We start from the raw sequence: 15,896 nt of genomic DNA on the forward strand, positions 1-15,896 counted from the left end.
TCCATTATTTCAAAAAAATCCTAAAACATTTTTTCCAGGTTTAAATGAGACTTTCAGTGAGCAATCTGACTTTTGAACCCCACTGTATTTCTAAACTTAAGCATATATTAAATTATTCAATTATACATTTTGCAATTCAATACCCTTTCCATCCAGAGGAGCTCATCCTGGCATTCTGCTTGTCGATACTGATGGGTCTGCTCATCGGGATTTTGATTTTCCTCCTCCTAACATGGATGTCGCGCCGCAGAGCTTCGGTCAAGATCAGCAGACGTCAAAACCAGCGGTCCGATTCTAAAAGCTCTCGTAATCAGCACTGCCAGCTCAGCCACTACAAAAGTCATGGTGAAGGTGTGAGTAGAGCCATTTTAAACCTCCACAGACAGACGTCCGTAGACCCGAACGAACTGCTGGGTCGAAGCCCCAGTTTCCAAAACTCCACTTTTCGGCCACCACTGAAAAAGACTAACAAGACCAGTGATGAAGCAGATGATGATAACCAGGCTGCATTAATTCCTAACATCTCAGATCCCTTTAGTACAGTCCCAGCAGAGTCCTTTTGGCTGGGAAAGGGCAGTCTAAGAGGCTTTCTACCCAGACAGACTCCACCACCTGCATATGACAGTGTCATTCACATCTTTCAAGAGTCACGTATACCTAAGTGCACTGTGACTGATTGCACAAACTGACAACAGAGACTAAGGCCTTGCAAAGAATTGTAAATCACTAAATATGACTTTAATCTAAAAGACTGGAGCAAAAAGGATAACTGGAGTCTTCACAGCACTCTGCTTTTTCCTGCTCTGTCTATTATTTGCAGAATTGACATGCAATTATGTGAGAAGTCGGAATTGCAAAACTAACCATGATTGAATATAACCTTGTGAACAAAACAATTTGTGTGCCACATAATAAATATCAGATATTTTAAGCCATCTTAAGCTTTACATTCTTTAGCCAGTGTTAGTTTGGGAAGTTGAAATTAAAGGACAAACAATAAAGGAAAAATCAATAGCACTAAGTGTCACTAAATTGGTCAACATGACATCTATCCAGACACCTGTTTGGAGCAATGCCTTCCAACATTTTTAAGCTTTTCTGGATACTTCCACATAAGGGAGGTGTTACTGCATTCTGCATACTACTTTCTTTTGGACTGTTGTATTACATTCAAAAACACGACTTGATTTCATGTTAAAACACACGTTTATACATTTGGGTGACAGCTCTGGTGAAAAGGAGAACAGCACAAAAGATTTAGAGGAAGCTACTTCAAATCCTCATAAAAGAGATTAAACATGGTGTGATGGGTTTCAGCCGTTTTAGGTTTTACTACATCTGCCATTTTGCTAAAGTTTTTAAAGGTGTCCCTCACCAAAACCCTGCCCTCCAAAGACATGTCAGCCAACCCGGTGTGAGCAATCCCTAGTGCGCAAAATGATTGACAGAGCGTTTATAAAAGGCAAAAGAAAGCTCTTTGTGTATATAACAGACATAAATGTGATTTCTTGCATTTATCTCGTACACAGTCTTATCTCGGAGTTAGTTTGGTTTAAGACTAAGGGGCCGTTCACACCAAATGCATTTGTGTGCATTTTTCAATAGGTTATTTCAATGTAAACGTGCTAGACGGGCATCTTTGACCGTTGCTTGTTCATCCCGTTGTTTTATCAGCACCACGTTTTTAGACACCGTATCAAGTTTAAAAGACCTTAAATTGTTAAAGGGATAGTTCACCCAAAAATGTTTATTCTCTCATTATATAATCACCCTTATGCCATCCCAGATATGTATTACTTTCTTTCTTCTGCAGAACATGCAGATTATTAAAAGACTATCTCAGCTATGTAAAAACGTTGGAGCTCCAAAAAGCACATAAATACATCTTAAAAGTAATCCATATGACTCCAGTGGCCTAATCCATGTCTTCTGAAGCGAATAAATCAGTTTTGGGTGAGAACAGACCAAAAAGTAACTCCTTTTTCACTTCAAATCTTGACAACAGCAGTCTCCTTGGCGATCAAGATTTCAAGTTTGATTACTCTTCCTAGCGCCATCTAACACTCTGCACATGGGTTTAGATCTAAGAAGTGTAATCGAGCTTGAAATCATGATCTTGCCTAGAGACTGCAATGATAAGATTTAAAGTGAAAATTAGTTTTGGTCTGTTCTCACCCAAAACCCATTGGATCGCTTCAGAAGACACGGATTAAACCACTGGCGTTTTATGGATTACTTTTATGCTGCCTTTAAGTGCTTTTTGGAGCTTCAAAGTTTTGGTCACTGCATTTCATTGTATGGACCTACAGAGCTGAAATATTCTTCTAAAAATGTTCATTTGTGTTCTGCAGAAGACAGAAAGTCACACACATCTGGGATGGCATGAGGGTGAGTAAATCAGGAGAGAATTTTCATTTTTGGGTGAACTGTTCCTTTAAAAAGAAAAATAAACGTGTCTCGAGACTGCACAGGCAAGGGAAGGATTTAGAGTGAAAGAACCAGAAATAACTTACTCTTCGGTGAGCATGAAAATAGACTAATAATCAGAGAATTTTATGGACATTTTAAGATTTAAGACTGCGTCTTTAAAGACACCGCACGGAATTGCACACTACCGATTCTTTCTTGATTTACAGATCGGTATGTGAAGTTCCACATTGTTCGCAAACTCTTGCCTCTTTATATGTTCAGCTAAATTAAAACGATGATTGCGTTGATTCTCAGCATGTTTTACAAACCATCTGGATGGGGTTGCCTGTCATCATGTGATCCGAAGCTCCATTCCGTCAGCGGGCGGGTTGCCTCCGCGCGCCAAAAAATCCCGCATTTTGGAGTTCTTTTGCGACAATGCACTGCATCCCACTTAACGAGTTCAACGCTCCATGTTTTAAAATCCACCATGGGGATCTGGCAACCATTGAGACGCATTAGAGCGAGTTGGTAGAGGTGAGTTTGCGTATATACAAAAATGCAGAATTATTATAATGTATCCTGAATTAATTATTCTCTTGCTTGCTTATATTAGAAATGTTACTGTAATTGTCAGTGTCGTTTCCTAGACGGTTGTATAATCACGAGTGTAGGTGACGATCACAAACGATGGATTTATTCTAAACTGCACCCACCTTAATTACCTGTCACAGTGCAAATATAACCAGATGTTTGAAAATGAACCAGTCGTGTTCTGGCAACCCTGTGTAGCTGTTTTTATGTCGACTGTATTGTAGTTTAACAGCACGATTGTCTTCAGAACGAACTATCTTATAGATTTTATAGTACTTGCATGGGGAAAATGTTATATTCATATTGTAAATGAGAATAAATACAGTTATATAGTTCTGGGCTGTATGTCATTAAAATTCAGCCATTATCACATCCCTGTTGCCATGACGCCTGAGAGCTGCCTTATCCCTCATCTGCTTTAGTTCTGCACAACCTTCTGTATCGTTAATGCTCGTTTGCATGCTTTTTTGAATAGATGTTTCGATGCATAAATTGTATTGCGTTATTTCGAATATAAAAGCACGAATTGTAGGGGCTTTAAACGTCCTGTGACGTAATGGGGACCAATGTCAACTCAAGTGTGGGTGCAGACAGTTACAGTACATTTAATATGTATTTGAATGATTTGGCTTGCAGAGCTTTTCTTATAGGTGGCTTTTACTTGCCCTTCAATCTTTAAATGATCTTAATGTTATTGTCTTATGTTTTATCTTTTATCTAATGTGTGTGTGTGTGTGTGTGTGTGTGTGTGTGTGTGTGTTTCTCTCTGCACAGAAATCCTGGACTCCAGAAGCTGAAAGCTGGTTTTGTATAATGAGGATAAACTCAATATAGGCCTTCTCTTTTAATTCAGACATCATTTAACATGTTTTCTGAATATACATTTAATAAACTGTATTACTCATGATGTGCAACAGCTGCAGACTATAATGGCCTGATTTTAATCACATTCATTCTTAAGACATCTGCAGATAAGCATTCTCAGGTTCTGCGGCACATTTTTATTTTTTTAATAAGCAAGCAAAATGGAGCACTCCTTCAAAGACGGAATTCGGACTAATAATGTCCAGCGACTATGAAGAGGTGGGCGTTTTCATGTTTTACGTTCCAAGATGATCTTCATAACTGCATCAAAATAACACATGTTCGTTACAGGTGCACTCAGTAACTTTTTGTTGGTGTCATCTTGGACTTACAGTGACACCTAGTGGTGTGGATGCAGCATCATTCAAAATCAATAGTTTTCAGTTACAGATGCTATTGTAGAAATTTACTGTTCACAATCAGCAATGATTAATTTAATCCAAGAGTGAAAGTGTCTAATAACAAGACGGTTATTGAGATTAAGTGAGGAGTATTCAGCTGGTCATGTGATTCTAACATGGCTGCCCCCTTGAGGGTGCCCCTGCCCCATGTAGAATAAAAGAGCTTTTATAAGGTAACTTACTGATATGACTAGAGTCCTCATCTCATGTCATGTCATGCCTGGGTAGCTCAGTGGTAAAATATGCTGGCTACCACCCCTGGAGTTCGCTAGCTTACTAGTTCGAATCCCAGGGTGTGCTGAGTGACTCCAGCCAGGTCTCCTAAGCAACCAAAATTGGCCCGGTTGCTAGGGAGGGTAGAGTCACATGGGGTAACCTCCTCGTGGTCGCTATAATGCGGTTCGCTCTCAGTGGGGCGTGTGGTGAGTTGTGTGTGGTTGCCGCAGTGGATGGCGTGAAGCCTCCACATGCACTATGTCTCCGTGGCAACACACTCAACAAGCCACGTGATAAGATGTGCGGGTTGACGGTCTCAGACGCAGAGGCAACTGAGATTCATCCTCCACCACCCAGACTGAGGCGAATCACTATGCAACCACGAGGACTTAAAAGCACATTGGGAATTGGGCATTCCAAATTGGGGGAAAAATCAATTTCATTTCTTTAGGAGTAAAACTTTTTAAATGGTGAAAACAATTACTGAGTGCACCTTTAGCACAGTTGTATTTTATTTAAGTGACAGCTTGCATTACAGATTCTGCAAGTGGCCAGTTGGCATGTCACACTCCATCTAAAATATTTTAATGGAATGTTCTGGGTTCAGTACAAGTTAAGCTCACTCAACAGCATAATGTTGATTATTTTGCCAAAAACAAGACATAAACTTTATACATGTTAGCATGTGATAAATTCGCTTACTAACGTTCTGTGTGAAGTTACTGTATATCCAATACCGGAATTCAGGGTTTAGTTGTCATGAAAACAATAACAATATGTAATATTGGATATCACTTTACAAAGATTCAGTTTGTAAGTGATTTTATCACATTAAAATCATGCTAACATACATAATGTTTACATCTTGTGATATACTTTTTAAACTGTAACTGCATTTTTTTGGGACGGGGGAGGAGTATAAATAATGTTTTGTGGAAATCAACATTATGATGATATGTTGATGTTGAAAGAAAAGTCCAAACCTGTGTTGTTTGTTGAGCCTTTTTTTAAACACAGATGCTTTTTATTTTAGTGACACTAAATATTTAGTAATTCAACTTAATTATGTTTTTATTAGTTATTGAATTTGACTGCATTGCACTTAAACAACATTTCATTCCACTGTATACTTAATGTATATATGTGTACTGTTTATGACTTGAAAGAATGAGCTATAAACAATAAACTAACTAACAAAAAGTAATTTTGACCAGTCAAACAATAGTTCCATTACAGACCCTGAAAGTGTATAAAATACTGTCTGGTGCTATTGATATTAACTTTATCCTCCTTTAAACCTGTAGCCTGGTCAGTCAGTAGGGATGTTGGCTGCGGTGGAACATGGTCCGGTCCTCTGCAGTGACTCCAACATCCTCTGCCTCTCATGGAAAGGGAGAGTTCCCAAGAGTGAGAAGGAGAAGCCGGTGTGCAGGAGGCGCTACTATGAGGAGGGCTGGCTGGCCACGGGGAACGCCCGGGGTGTTGTGGGCGTGACGTTTACCTCCAGTCACTGCAGGAGAGACAGAAATACCCCACAAAGAATCAATTTCAATTTACGGGGTCATAACAGTGAGGTCAGAGTTTCATCTAAAACTTCTCTTGCAAACAGATGTCTCCGTTTGTGGTTTAAATGGCCATTAATGCGTTTTAAGCTTGAATATTTTTTAAATCAAAAGAATGTCAAGCGTTTTTGCCATGCTAACAGACAAATAGCGCATTTTGTGTACCTGTACAGGTTGTTCTTGTCAGGTGGAATGAGCCGTTTCAAAAGCTTGCCACATGTGACATGGAGGGAGGGATATTTGTGTGGATCCAATATGAAGGAAGATGGTCTGTAGAGCTGGTGAATGATAGAGGTGCTCAGGTATGTTAATATTTATAATTTATTTTATTTTCAGTTTAGAAATATAAGAAATATCTGTCCATAATGATAATCATATTTAGGTGCTTTGACAAAGATGCAGTGAGAAAAAGGGCAATAGAATAAATAAGTTAAAAAAAAATGAAAATATATACAGTGGGATATAAAAGTTCTGGAAATCTGGGATTCAGAATATAACCTAATCAAATTTGGAATAAATAAATAAATAAATAAATAAATAAACCAAACCAAACCAAACCAAAACAAATAAACTTTCTGTAAGAAATATTTAATATTCGGCACTATTTGTAGGTCACTAATCAAATTTAAGCATGTCATTTGTGGCACTTTTCGCTCAAATTGTTATGCTGATAATATAATTTGTTTTAAAAAAAACATATATTTCATTAGATGAAAATTTTAAATAAAAGCATTTTCACTATTGGTCTCAGACTTTGTGGCCTCACTGTACTGTATATATAATATACACTGGCGGGCAAAAGTTTGGAATAATGTGCAGATTTTGCTCTTATGGAAAGAAATTGGTACTTTAATTCACCAAAGTGGCATTCAACTGATCACAATATATAGTCAGGACATTAATAACATGAAAAATTACTATTACAATTTGAAAAAAATATTCAGAACTTCTTAAACTACTTCAAAGAGTTCTCATCAAATAATCCTCCATGTGCAGCAATGACAGCTTTGCAGATCCTTGACATTCTAGCTGTCAGTTTGTCCAGATACTCAGGTGACATTTCACCCCACACTTCCTGTAGCACTTGCCATAGATGTGGCTGTCTTGTCGGGCACTTCTCACACACCTTACAGTCTAGCTGATCCCACAAAATCTCAATGGGGTTAAGATCCAGAACACTCTTTTCCAATTATCTGTTGTCCAATGTCTGTGTTTCTTTGCCCACTCTAACCTTTTCTTTTTGTTTTTCTGTTTCAAAAGTGGCTTTTTCTTTGCAATTCTTCCCATAAGGCCTGCACCCCTGAGTCTTCTCTTTACTGTTGTACATGAAACTGGTGTTTAGCAGGTAGAATTCAATGAAGCTGTCAGCTGAGGACATGTGAGGCGTCTGTTTCTCAAACTAGAGACTCTGATGTACTTATCCTCTTGTTTAGTTGTACCTCTGGCCTTCCACATCTCTTTCTGTCCTTGTTAGAGCCAGTTGTCCTTTGTCTTTGAAGACTGTAGTGTACACTTGTATGAAATCTTCAGTTTTTTGGCAATTTCAAGCATTGTATAGCCTTCATTCCTCTAAACAATGATTGACTGATGAGTTTCTAGAGAAAGCTGTTTCTTTTTTGCCATTTTTGACCTAATATTGATCTTAAGACATGCCAGTCTATTGCATACTGTGACAACTCAAAAACAAACACAAATACAACGTTAAGCTTCATTTAATGAACCAAATAGCTTTCAACTGTGTTTGATATAATGGCAAGTGATTTTCTAGTACCAAATGATCAATTTAGCATGATTACTCAAGGATAAGGTGTTGGAGTGATGGCTGCTGTCTAGATTTTATCAAAAATGACTTTTTTCAAATTGTGATGGTGCTGTTTTTTACATCAGTAATGTCCTGACTATACTTTGTGATAAGTTGAATGCCACTTTGGTGAATTAAAGTACCAATTTATTTCCGAAGCAGCAAAATTTATACATTATTCCAAACTTTTGGCCGTCAGTGTATGTGATATGACAATACAATTAATTGCCATAATTACGCTTTCATGGGCTGTTCCCTCAAGTCAGCCACTACTTAAAGTCTCTCATCGATTTCCCTCATGCCATCACAGATGTGTACAACTTTTTTCTTCTGCAGAACACAAATGAAAATTTTAGAAGAATATTTCAGCTCTGTAGGTCCATACAATACAAGTGAATGGTGGCCAGAACTTTGAAGCTGAGATATTCTTGTAAAAATCTTAATTTAAGGTTCTGCAGAAGAAAGTCATACACATCTGGGATGGCATGAGAGTGAGTAAATTATGAGAGAATCTTCATCTTTGGGTGAACTATCCCATTAATTTCAGCTAATTTTTCCTAGAACCCATGACACGGATTTTAACAAAGTCCGTTCAGAATCAGTTTTAGAGTTTTTATTAAAAAAGGATTTTAAACATCTTAGGTTTTTAGTTGTTTTACCTGTTTTTAAATTTTAACATAGAGTTCTCCATAATAGAAAATAGCCATAGAAACTGCAATGGCGAACAAACTTTTTTACAAATTCAAATGATATGGAATCAGAATGATTGATTGAAACTATTGTTCTCACACACACACACAAAAAAATAGCTAGTGGTTTGTCATCTAGGTTAGCGACTTCACCTGGTCACATGACGGTACACAGGCTTTAATCGCCTACAGAGATGGTTTCGTCCTGGTGGGCTCAGTGAGTGGTCAGAGACACTGGTCATCTGAGATCAATCTGGAAAGCCAGATCACCTGTGGAATCTGGACCCCTGATGACCAGCAGGTAAACTTTTGGTGTGACCTCATCAAATTGAGGCAAACAATTTAAAATATGAGCAAATAATGCATCTGTTGTCCCTTTCCACATGGAATAACTTGGACTACTGCCTTTGGACTGATGCCTATTTCCCTAATTTGGTGTTTTCACGTATTTAAACCCCCAAGGTGCTGTTTGGAACCGCAGATGGGCAAGTCATAGTGATGGACTGCCACGGCCGTATGCTTGCCCATGTTCTGCTGCATGAATCAGATGGCATAATCAGCATGTCCTGGAACTGCCCAAATTTTCTGGTGGAGGACAGCACTGAGAGTGATACAGACTCTGATGACCTGGCCTCAGCTCAAGGTACAGTACATTACACTGTTAAAATTAAAGGATTTTTAATAGTTGGCTATATGGTCAAAATATCGTCAAAGTTTATTTGTCAAATATACAACTGTCTTTCCTTTCAAGTGCAAAATCTCAAACCATTGCTCACAGTCAGCTTCATATCTGGAGACATAAGTTTGATGAACAGCTATGATGACCTTTCACCTAACATTATACGGTCAGGGCTGAAAGGTAAAATACACAGCTTTTATAGTAATAATATACGTCCATAAGTCTGAGACCACTAGTCAAAATGCTTTCAGTTTCAGATTTTCTAAGTATTTGGTATGTTCCCCTTTTGCTTTAATGACAGCATGCACTTAAGCTTAACAAGTTTGTACAAAACCTTATAATTGTGGTCTCAGACATTTGGACCCCACTATATGACCATCTACATGTATTGCATATATTTACATATGTCATGTTGTATTTCTGTCTCGTGATCATTATAAATGGAATATTCCAGGTTATTTTCAACCTAATGTCCGTAACGTGATGTTGATAACCACCATCGATAATTCTGCTTTTGTTTTAAATTCTTCAGAAAACAGTGTTTGCTACTTGAGCTGAACATTATCTAAATTGTCCTTTTAAAGTGGTGCTACTTTTTTAGATGGAGGAACTTCTGGTTATACAATGTATTCTGTGAAAATGCTCTAGAATATTCCTTTAAACCATCTGATGTCACATCATGATTGTTGATTCATGGTGACAGAGTTACACCAGATGCTGTAATCTGATTGGACAGACATGTGTCGTTTCAGATGTTGAGGTACAATGGTGTTCTCAGGGAGACCTTCTGGCAGTGGCAGGGATGGAACGATACGGCCTGCCTGCTGACTCGGCCTGCGCTTCCATAATGAGAAATGCCCTTGTCAAGTTTTACAATGTCCAAGGGGAACACATATACACTTTAGAAACTCCAGCCCAGGTGAGCTGTCAAGACCAATTATCATTTTACCACATGGGATACTATCATGGAAGTAAAAAAAATATGTGTAGTGGCCCCAAAAAGTATTTGGACACTCAAGAATACGCTAAAAAATAAATGGCATTGCATTAGACAATAAATGTTCAAACTAAGTGGCATCAGCAAACAAATGATGCTTGAGCTTTTCTCAGAACTAACTTTAATTTTCTTAGACATATTGCAATTACTCTTAACCAACTGATCTCAAGGTCACATAAGTATGAAAACAGTTCTCCTGAAGTTCACACAGATCTCTTTAGAGAATGATGTAACGCAATGACATTCATACATTTTCAAGTTTCCTAATACTTTTTGGGGCTCTGTATAAAACATTAGATTAGTATGTACTAATATTATGACAAATTATGCATACATCAACTAATTCTTGTATTAAACTGTAGATGTAAATCTTTTGCTTGTAGAGGCCCATCACTACTATCTGCTGGGGTCACAGGGACTCGCGGCTGTTTTTAGCCTGTGGACCAGCACTGTATGTTGTGCGTGTGGAGCACCGTGTGGCCAGTCTGCAGCTACTGTGCCGGCAGGGCATTGCCAGTGCTCTGAAAGAGGAGAGGGATGTGGGAAAACTGAATATGCCCTCCCTACTCTGTTCGTACGTTACAACTGCATTCATTCCAACTATCAAGGTACACAGGCAAAACAAGTTTTCAAAGTTTCATGTGTGCTAATATAATGCATGAACTTAATGTATGCGCTCTTTTGTTTTGCCAGCCGCCCATCCCTGATCCAAACAACATTCGGGACTTTGTGAGCTATCCTACAGCAGGCAATGAAAGGCTGCACTGCACTATGAAACGCTCAGAGGAAAACACAGAGGCAGGAGGGCCCTGTTACACCCTCTTTCTGGAACACCTGGGCGGCCTGGTTCCTATTCTAAAGGGCCGTCGCATCAGCAAACTGCGACCAGAGTTTGTCATTATGGACCCCAAAATGGATGGGAAAACAGGTATCATGTATAATCTCAGTTGTTGATGTTGAGCTATTCATATTTGAAATTAATGTACTGGATCTGTCCATTAACATGCTTCTCGTTTAAAATCTTAAGCACCCAAAAAAGGATTACACAAAACAATTGTGTAAATTAACTTTTAAAACTCCTTGTTGAGGTAAATGAATTAATGTACTGAGGAGTCTTAAAGTTAGCTAAAACATTTTTTATCTAATCTTGCCTTTCAGATGAGGTCTGTGTAAACGGTATGATCTCTTATATGACTGACAGCTGTAACTGCTCCGACTCCAGTGATATTGAGTTAAGTGATGAGTGGGTTGGACGAAAGTCGCCAAAACTTTCCAGAGGAAACAGGTCTCCTAAGCTTCCTAGGTACTCTAAACATATAAGGTACTGTCCATTGATTCACACAAGATAACAGGGTGGTAGAAATTGTTTTCTGTCAAAACCTTGGCAAAATACAATATAAATACCAATTCAGTAAAATACAGCAAAATTTTGAAAAATATAACAATTCAACAATTTTGAATTGTCCTTCTCTTGTTTTTTATATTGTTTCGTTGCCTAGAATTAATATGGAATCACGAAAGTCTCCCAAACTTGCTCAAACATTTCAAGAAATGTCTAGGTCTCCTAGATTACCAAAGAAGCCTCCAGTTCGGTCACCAAGTCTAACTCGGAGAGAATTTCCAGTTGATGGCTTTAGTGAGGTACTTATCTTATTAACAAGCCAAGTTTGGTAATTCTTTTATGGTGTTTCTATGTATTGCCTGTCTCTGCTGGACACTTTGCTATGCATTTGTCATGTATTATGCACCGTGACATCAGGAGACACTTAATTTCTTTTAATCTCCTGCTATGTTGGAGAAAAATGACTGTAAACCAACACTGGCTTTGATTACTTTCTAAAGCTATCACCTGATTTGCTTTGCAGCATAATTACTTGGCCCAGGTCACATCTAACATCTGGGGAACAAAATTTAAGATTGTGGGCCTTGCCTCCTTTTTGCCAGCTAACTTGGGAGCTGGTATGTAAGATTTTGCATTCAAATGAACAGTTTCACATAATTGCTTTTGTGATATTTTCTAATATATTGATTAATGGGATTATTTGTTCATACTGTAAATTACAAATGTATTTTGTTCCAGTTATTTATAAAACTAGTTTGCTCCACCTGCAACCCCGTCAGATGACGATCTATTTACCTGAGGTGCGTAAAATTTCCCTGGATTTCATGAGTCTCCCGGTCTTCAATCCTAATGTGTTCAGTGAGGATGAAGATGATTTACCTGGTAAGAATCAGTGAAACATTTTTGTACTGGTCTTCGCTTATCTTAAATACAATGACAAATAATGTGAGGAATTAATCTCCAGATATTCTTGGCTCTTTTTCTAGTGATGGGACCCTCTGGAGTGTCACCCGACAATCCTCCTTGCACGGTTAATATTCCCATTGCCCCAATTCACAGCCCTGCTCAAGCCATGTCCCCTACACAGAGTATAGGCCTCGTTCAGTCTCTTCTAGCCAATCAGAACATTCAACTTGATGTCCTTACGAATCCCACGGCCACTGCAGTGGCGGCTGCTGCAGCATCAACAGCAGCAGCAGCAGCTAATGCAACAGCATCTGAACATAGTCAGGACACTGTGACAGCACAGTACACAGTGCCAACAAAATACTCTACCCCTGGACAGGTGATATTCAACGGCCTTGAAATGAGTAACATTCTGAGTGGAACCCTTCCTCCTCTACCACATCATCTTCCACAACAATCCCACCAACAACGGCAACAACAGCAGCAACAACAAGATCATCAACAATCAAAGCATCAGCAGCAATTACAACCACAGCAACAGCATCTGAAATTTATACATCAATCACAACAGCTGAATCCACAGTCACTGCAGCAGCAGCACATGCAACATCAGCAGCAATTACAAACACAGCAGCATCAACAACAGCTGCAACAGCAGCATCAACAGCAGCTGCAACAGCAGCATCAACAGCAGCTGCAACAACAGCAACTGCATCAGCAACAAATGCAACAGCAGCAGCAACAACAAATTCGGCAGCAAGTACAGCAGCATCAGCAGCAAATTCATCAACAGCATCAACAACAATTCCAACAGCAGCAGCATCAACTGCAGCTCCAGCATGAGCAAATGCAACAGCAGCAACAACAGATGCAGCAGCAGCAGCAACAAATTCGACAACAAATTCAAGAGATGAGGCAGCAGCAGCAACAGCTTCAGCAGCAGCATCAACAAATACAGCTGCAGCATCAACAGATGCAAAGGCAGCATCAGCAAATGCAGCAGCAGCTCAAAATGCAAATCACCCTACAGCCTCCTCCTTCAGGCTATACTTTATCATTGCATCAGTTACAGCTGATGCCTCAAATTCCACATTCAGACCAGCCACTGGACAGAGAACAAGTCCTCCCTCTGAAGGTTTCCTCACGACCGCAGTCATTCATTGAAATGGACACTCTTGAGGTTCAGTTGCGCAAGATAAACCCTCCGCCACCTTATCCAGGTACAGTGGTGTCTGCTGCAGCAGCTGTACCCACTACTGCCCCTCCAGGTCTTCTTGTAAGCAACGAGAATGGCAATACGCTGTCAACGGACCCATGCTTAACTAAAGACGAATTCTCTCTTCACCCAGTGGGCCTTCAATACCCAACTCCACTAAGCTATGAAAGGATCACAACATTTGACAGCAGCGGGAATGTGGAGGAGGTGTGTCGCCCAAGGAGACGCCTGTTAAGAAACCAAAATGCCTATGGGATGCAAGGCATGGGCAGCTCCGCTACACTGAAAGTAACCTCTTCTGAGAACAAGAAGGTCCAGCTGCCGTATAGTTCAGCAACCCTCAGTCGCCTCTCCGTGCCTCGATATTCCATACCAAGTGGAGACCCACCACCTTATCCTGAAACATCCAGCCAGATCAACACAATCAAAAGTCCCACACAGAGGATTGACAGCAGTCTGATTCATGCAACTTTGCGTCGTGATCGAAGAGAACCCTCCCTGAAGGTTTCTCAAATGGTGGACACAGTAAGGACTTTACCGACAAAATCAAAAATGAATGGCTCCCTCACACTGTCCTATCAGCCTAGGATCCCCACGGCTTTGTATACGTGCACCCAGTGTAGCAGTAATAGCAGCAGCACGAGTGTAAGTGTAACTGGTGGTGGCACCAACAGCAGTGGAATTGCTGGAGGAACTGTGGTGAGGCAAGAGTTTCCACCAGGCAAAGGGGCCCAGCATAGCGCTATAATTGTGCACTCCAAGAGTGCATCACCATTAGCTTCCCAGTCCTCATATAACCTCCTGAGTCCCACTGACAACAATAGAGACAGAACTGTTTATGTGAACTCTGCCTTCACGGAAGATGAGACGTTAAGTCAACAGTGTCATCTTGAAAAATCAGTGCGACATTTGACGCTTGGGGATGTCAATTTGACCATTAAACGGCCTCCACCTTACCAATGGGACTCTTCTGCAACAGATCAACTCTGGATACCTCAAGAGCAAAATATGCTGACTGGACCTCCTCCACATAAGCCACCACCATTTATACTTAGCCCACCACAGCACTTGGACATGACCCGACTGCCTTTTGTCCTTCCAACAAAGCCTCCCCCCAGTCCAAGTTCTCTGACCCTACCTTCAGCTTATCAGTTGTCTCTTTCACCCTTTCCAACAGTGGTAGGTCATGGTGTACCTCAATTGCAGCCTTTGCAGAGTCCTGCACAGCCATGTGGTCCCAATGATATGGTAATATCTAGTTCTTTCAGCCAACCTGACCCAACATTAGTCCTGCCCCCAGGTTATCCTGCTAATATGACCAATCTAGGTTGTTGTACTCTGCCACCCATGTATCCAGGGGCTAGCTCCTGCAACAACCTTCAGCTCCATCCAATGAGTTTGCATCCTTGGAGCACATACAGCACCTGCCCTCCCTTGCCAGACCATTCAGCCACACTCCCCAGTAAGACCCATCAGGCCCTGGAAAAAACAGTTCTTTCTCCTCCTCCACCACCATCGCCTCCCCCACCACCACCTCCTCTCCCTCCTCCTCCTCCACCCATTGAACTCTTGAACCATCAAAGCACTTCGGAGGTGGTCGCTGAATCTGGAGAGAGCTTTCAGGAGCAGTCCTCACTAAATGAGAGTCCAATTCCACAGGGAGCTGAGAGGTTCAGCAAAAAGGGTTGTAAGAGGCGTGACAGTAGGGTGGAAGAGACAAACATGTCCAGCGTCTCTGAAGGAAAATCAAAGAAGGAGACTCGTACACTGTCAGACTTCAATTCCCTGATCTCCAGCCCAAGGCTCGGCAGCAGGGAGAAGAAGAAAACTAAAGGGCAGAAAGAGCCATTGAACAAGGCCAAAAAACTGAGTAGGACCTCCAATGAGTTCCAGGACAGCTCAGAGAGTGAACCTGAACTCTTCATTAGTGGTGACGAGTTGATGAACCAAAGCCAGAGCAGCAAGAAAGGATGGAAGAGCAAGCGTAATCTGCGAACTGCAAGTGAACTTGAGGAGATTAAGTGCTGCAAAGCTAACGAGAGAGAGGATCGTAGTCTTGGCAGCCAAGGCTTTGTTTACATCATGGCCAACAAGCAGCCATTGTGGAATGAAGCCACCCAAGTTTACCAGCTTGACTTTGGAGGACGGGTGACACAAGAGTCAGCCAAAAACTTTCAGATTGAGCTTGATGGACGACAAGTAACCATGTTTTTTTTTTCA

General features: G+C 40.5%; 2 protein-coding genes across 3 annotated transcripts in view; both read left to right on the top strand.

Moving 5' to 3' along the window:
• Window positions 1-1,017, top strand: part of myct1b (myc target 1b) — a 3,435-nt gene extending 2,418 nt beyond the window's left edge. The window contains exon 2 of the mRNA XM_051647313.1: window positions 157-1,017. Coding sequence (XP_051503273.1) covers window positions 157-689 — 533 coding nt within the window. The 3' untranslated portion in view covers window positions 690-1,017. The remainder of the gene's footprint in view (window positions 1-156) is intronic.
• Window positions 1-15,896, top strand: part of tulp4b (TUB like protein 4b) — a 30,102-nt gene that overhangs the window by 13,446 nt on the left and 760 nt on the right. Inside the window, exons 1-16 of one of the 2 annotated variants that reach the window (XM_051647301.1) lie at window positions 2,504-2,519; window positions 2,725-2,946; window positions 3,778-4,086; window positions 5,789-6,058; window positions 6,220-6,348; window positions 8,676-8,837; window positions 8,999-9,179; window positions 9,288-9,395; window positions 9,968-10,134; window positions 10,596-10,820; window positions 10,906-11,140; window positions 11,371-11,533; window positions 11,712-11,853; window positions 12,078-12,171; window positions 12,293-12,436; window positions 12,541-15,875. In XM_051647301.1, the coding sequence (XP_051503261.1) occupies window positions 4,066-4,086; window positions 5,789-6,058; window positions 6,220-6,348; window positions 8,676-8,837; window positions 8,999-9,179; window positions 9,288-9,395; window positions 9,968-10,134; window positions 10,596-10,820; window positions 10,906-11,140; window positions 11,371-11,533; window positions 11,712-11,853; window positions 12,078-12,171; window positions 12,293-12,436; window positions 12,541-15,875 (5,376 nt within the window). In that variant the 5' untranslated portion in view covers window positions 2,504-2,519; window positions 2,725-2,946; window positions 3,778-4,065. Of the gene's footprint in view, window positions 1-2,503; window positions 2,520-2,724; window positions 2,947-3,777; window positions 4,087-5,788; window positions 6,059-6,219; window positions 6,349-8,675; window positions 8,838-8,998; window positions 9,180-9,287; window positions 9,396-9,967; window positions 10,135-10,595; window positions 10,821-10,905; window positions 11,141-11,370; window positions 11,534-11,711; window positions 11,854-12,077; window positions 12,172-12,292; window positions 12,437-12,540; window positions 15,876-15,896 lie in introns of those variants that run through there. The other variant, XM_051647302.1, reaches the window with a different exon arrangement.

The sequence above is a fragment of the Myxocyprinus asiaticus genome, chromosome 20, assembly GCF_019703515.2.
Source record: "Myxocyprinus asiaticus isolate MX2 ecotype Aquarium Trade chromosome 20, UBuf_Myxa_2, whole genome shotgun sequence".
NCBI lineage: Eukaryota > Metazoa > Chordata > Actinopteri > Cypriniformes > Catostomidae > Myxocyprinus > Myxocyprinus asiaticus.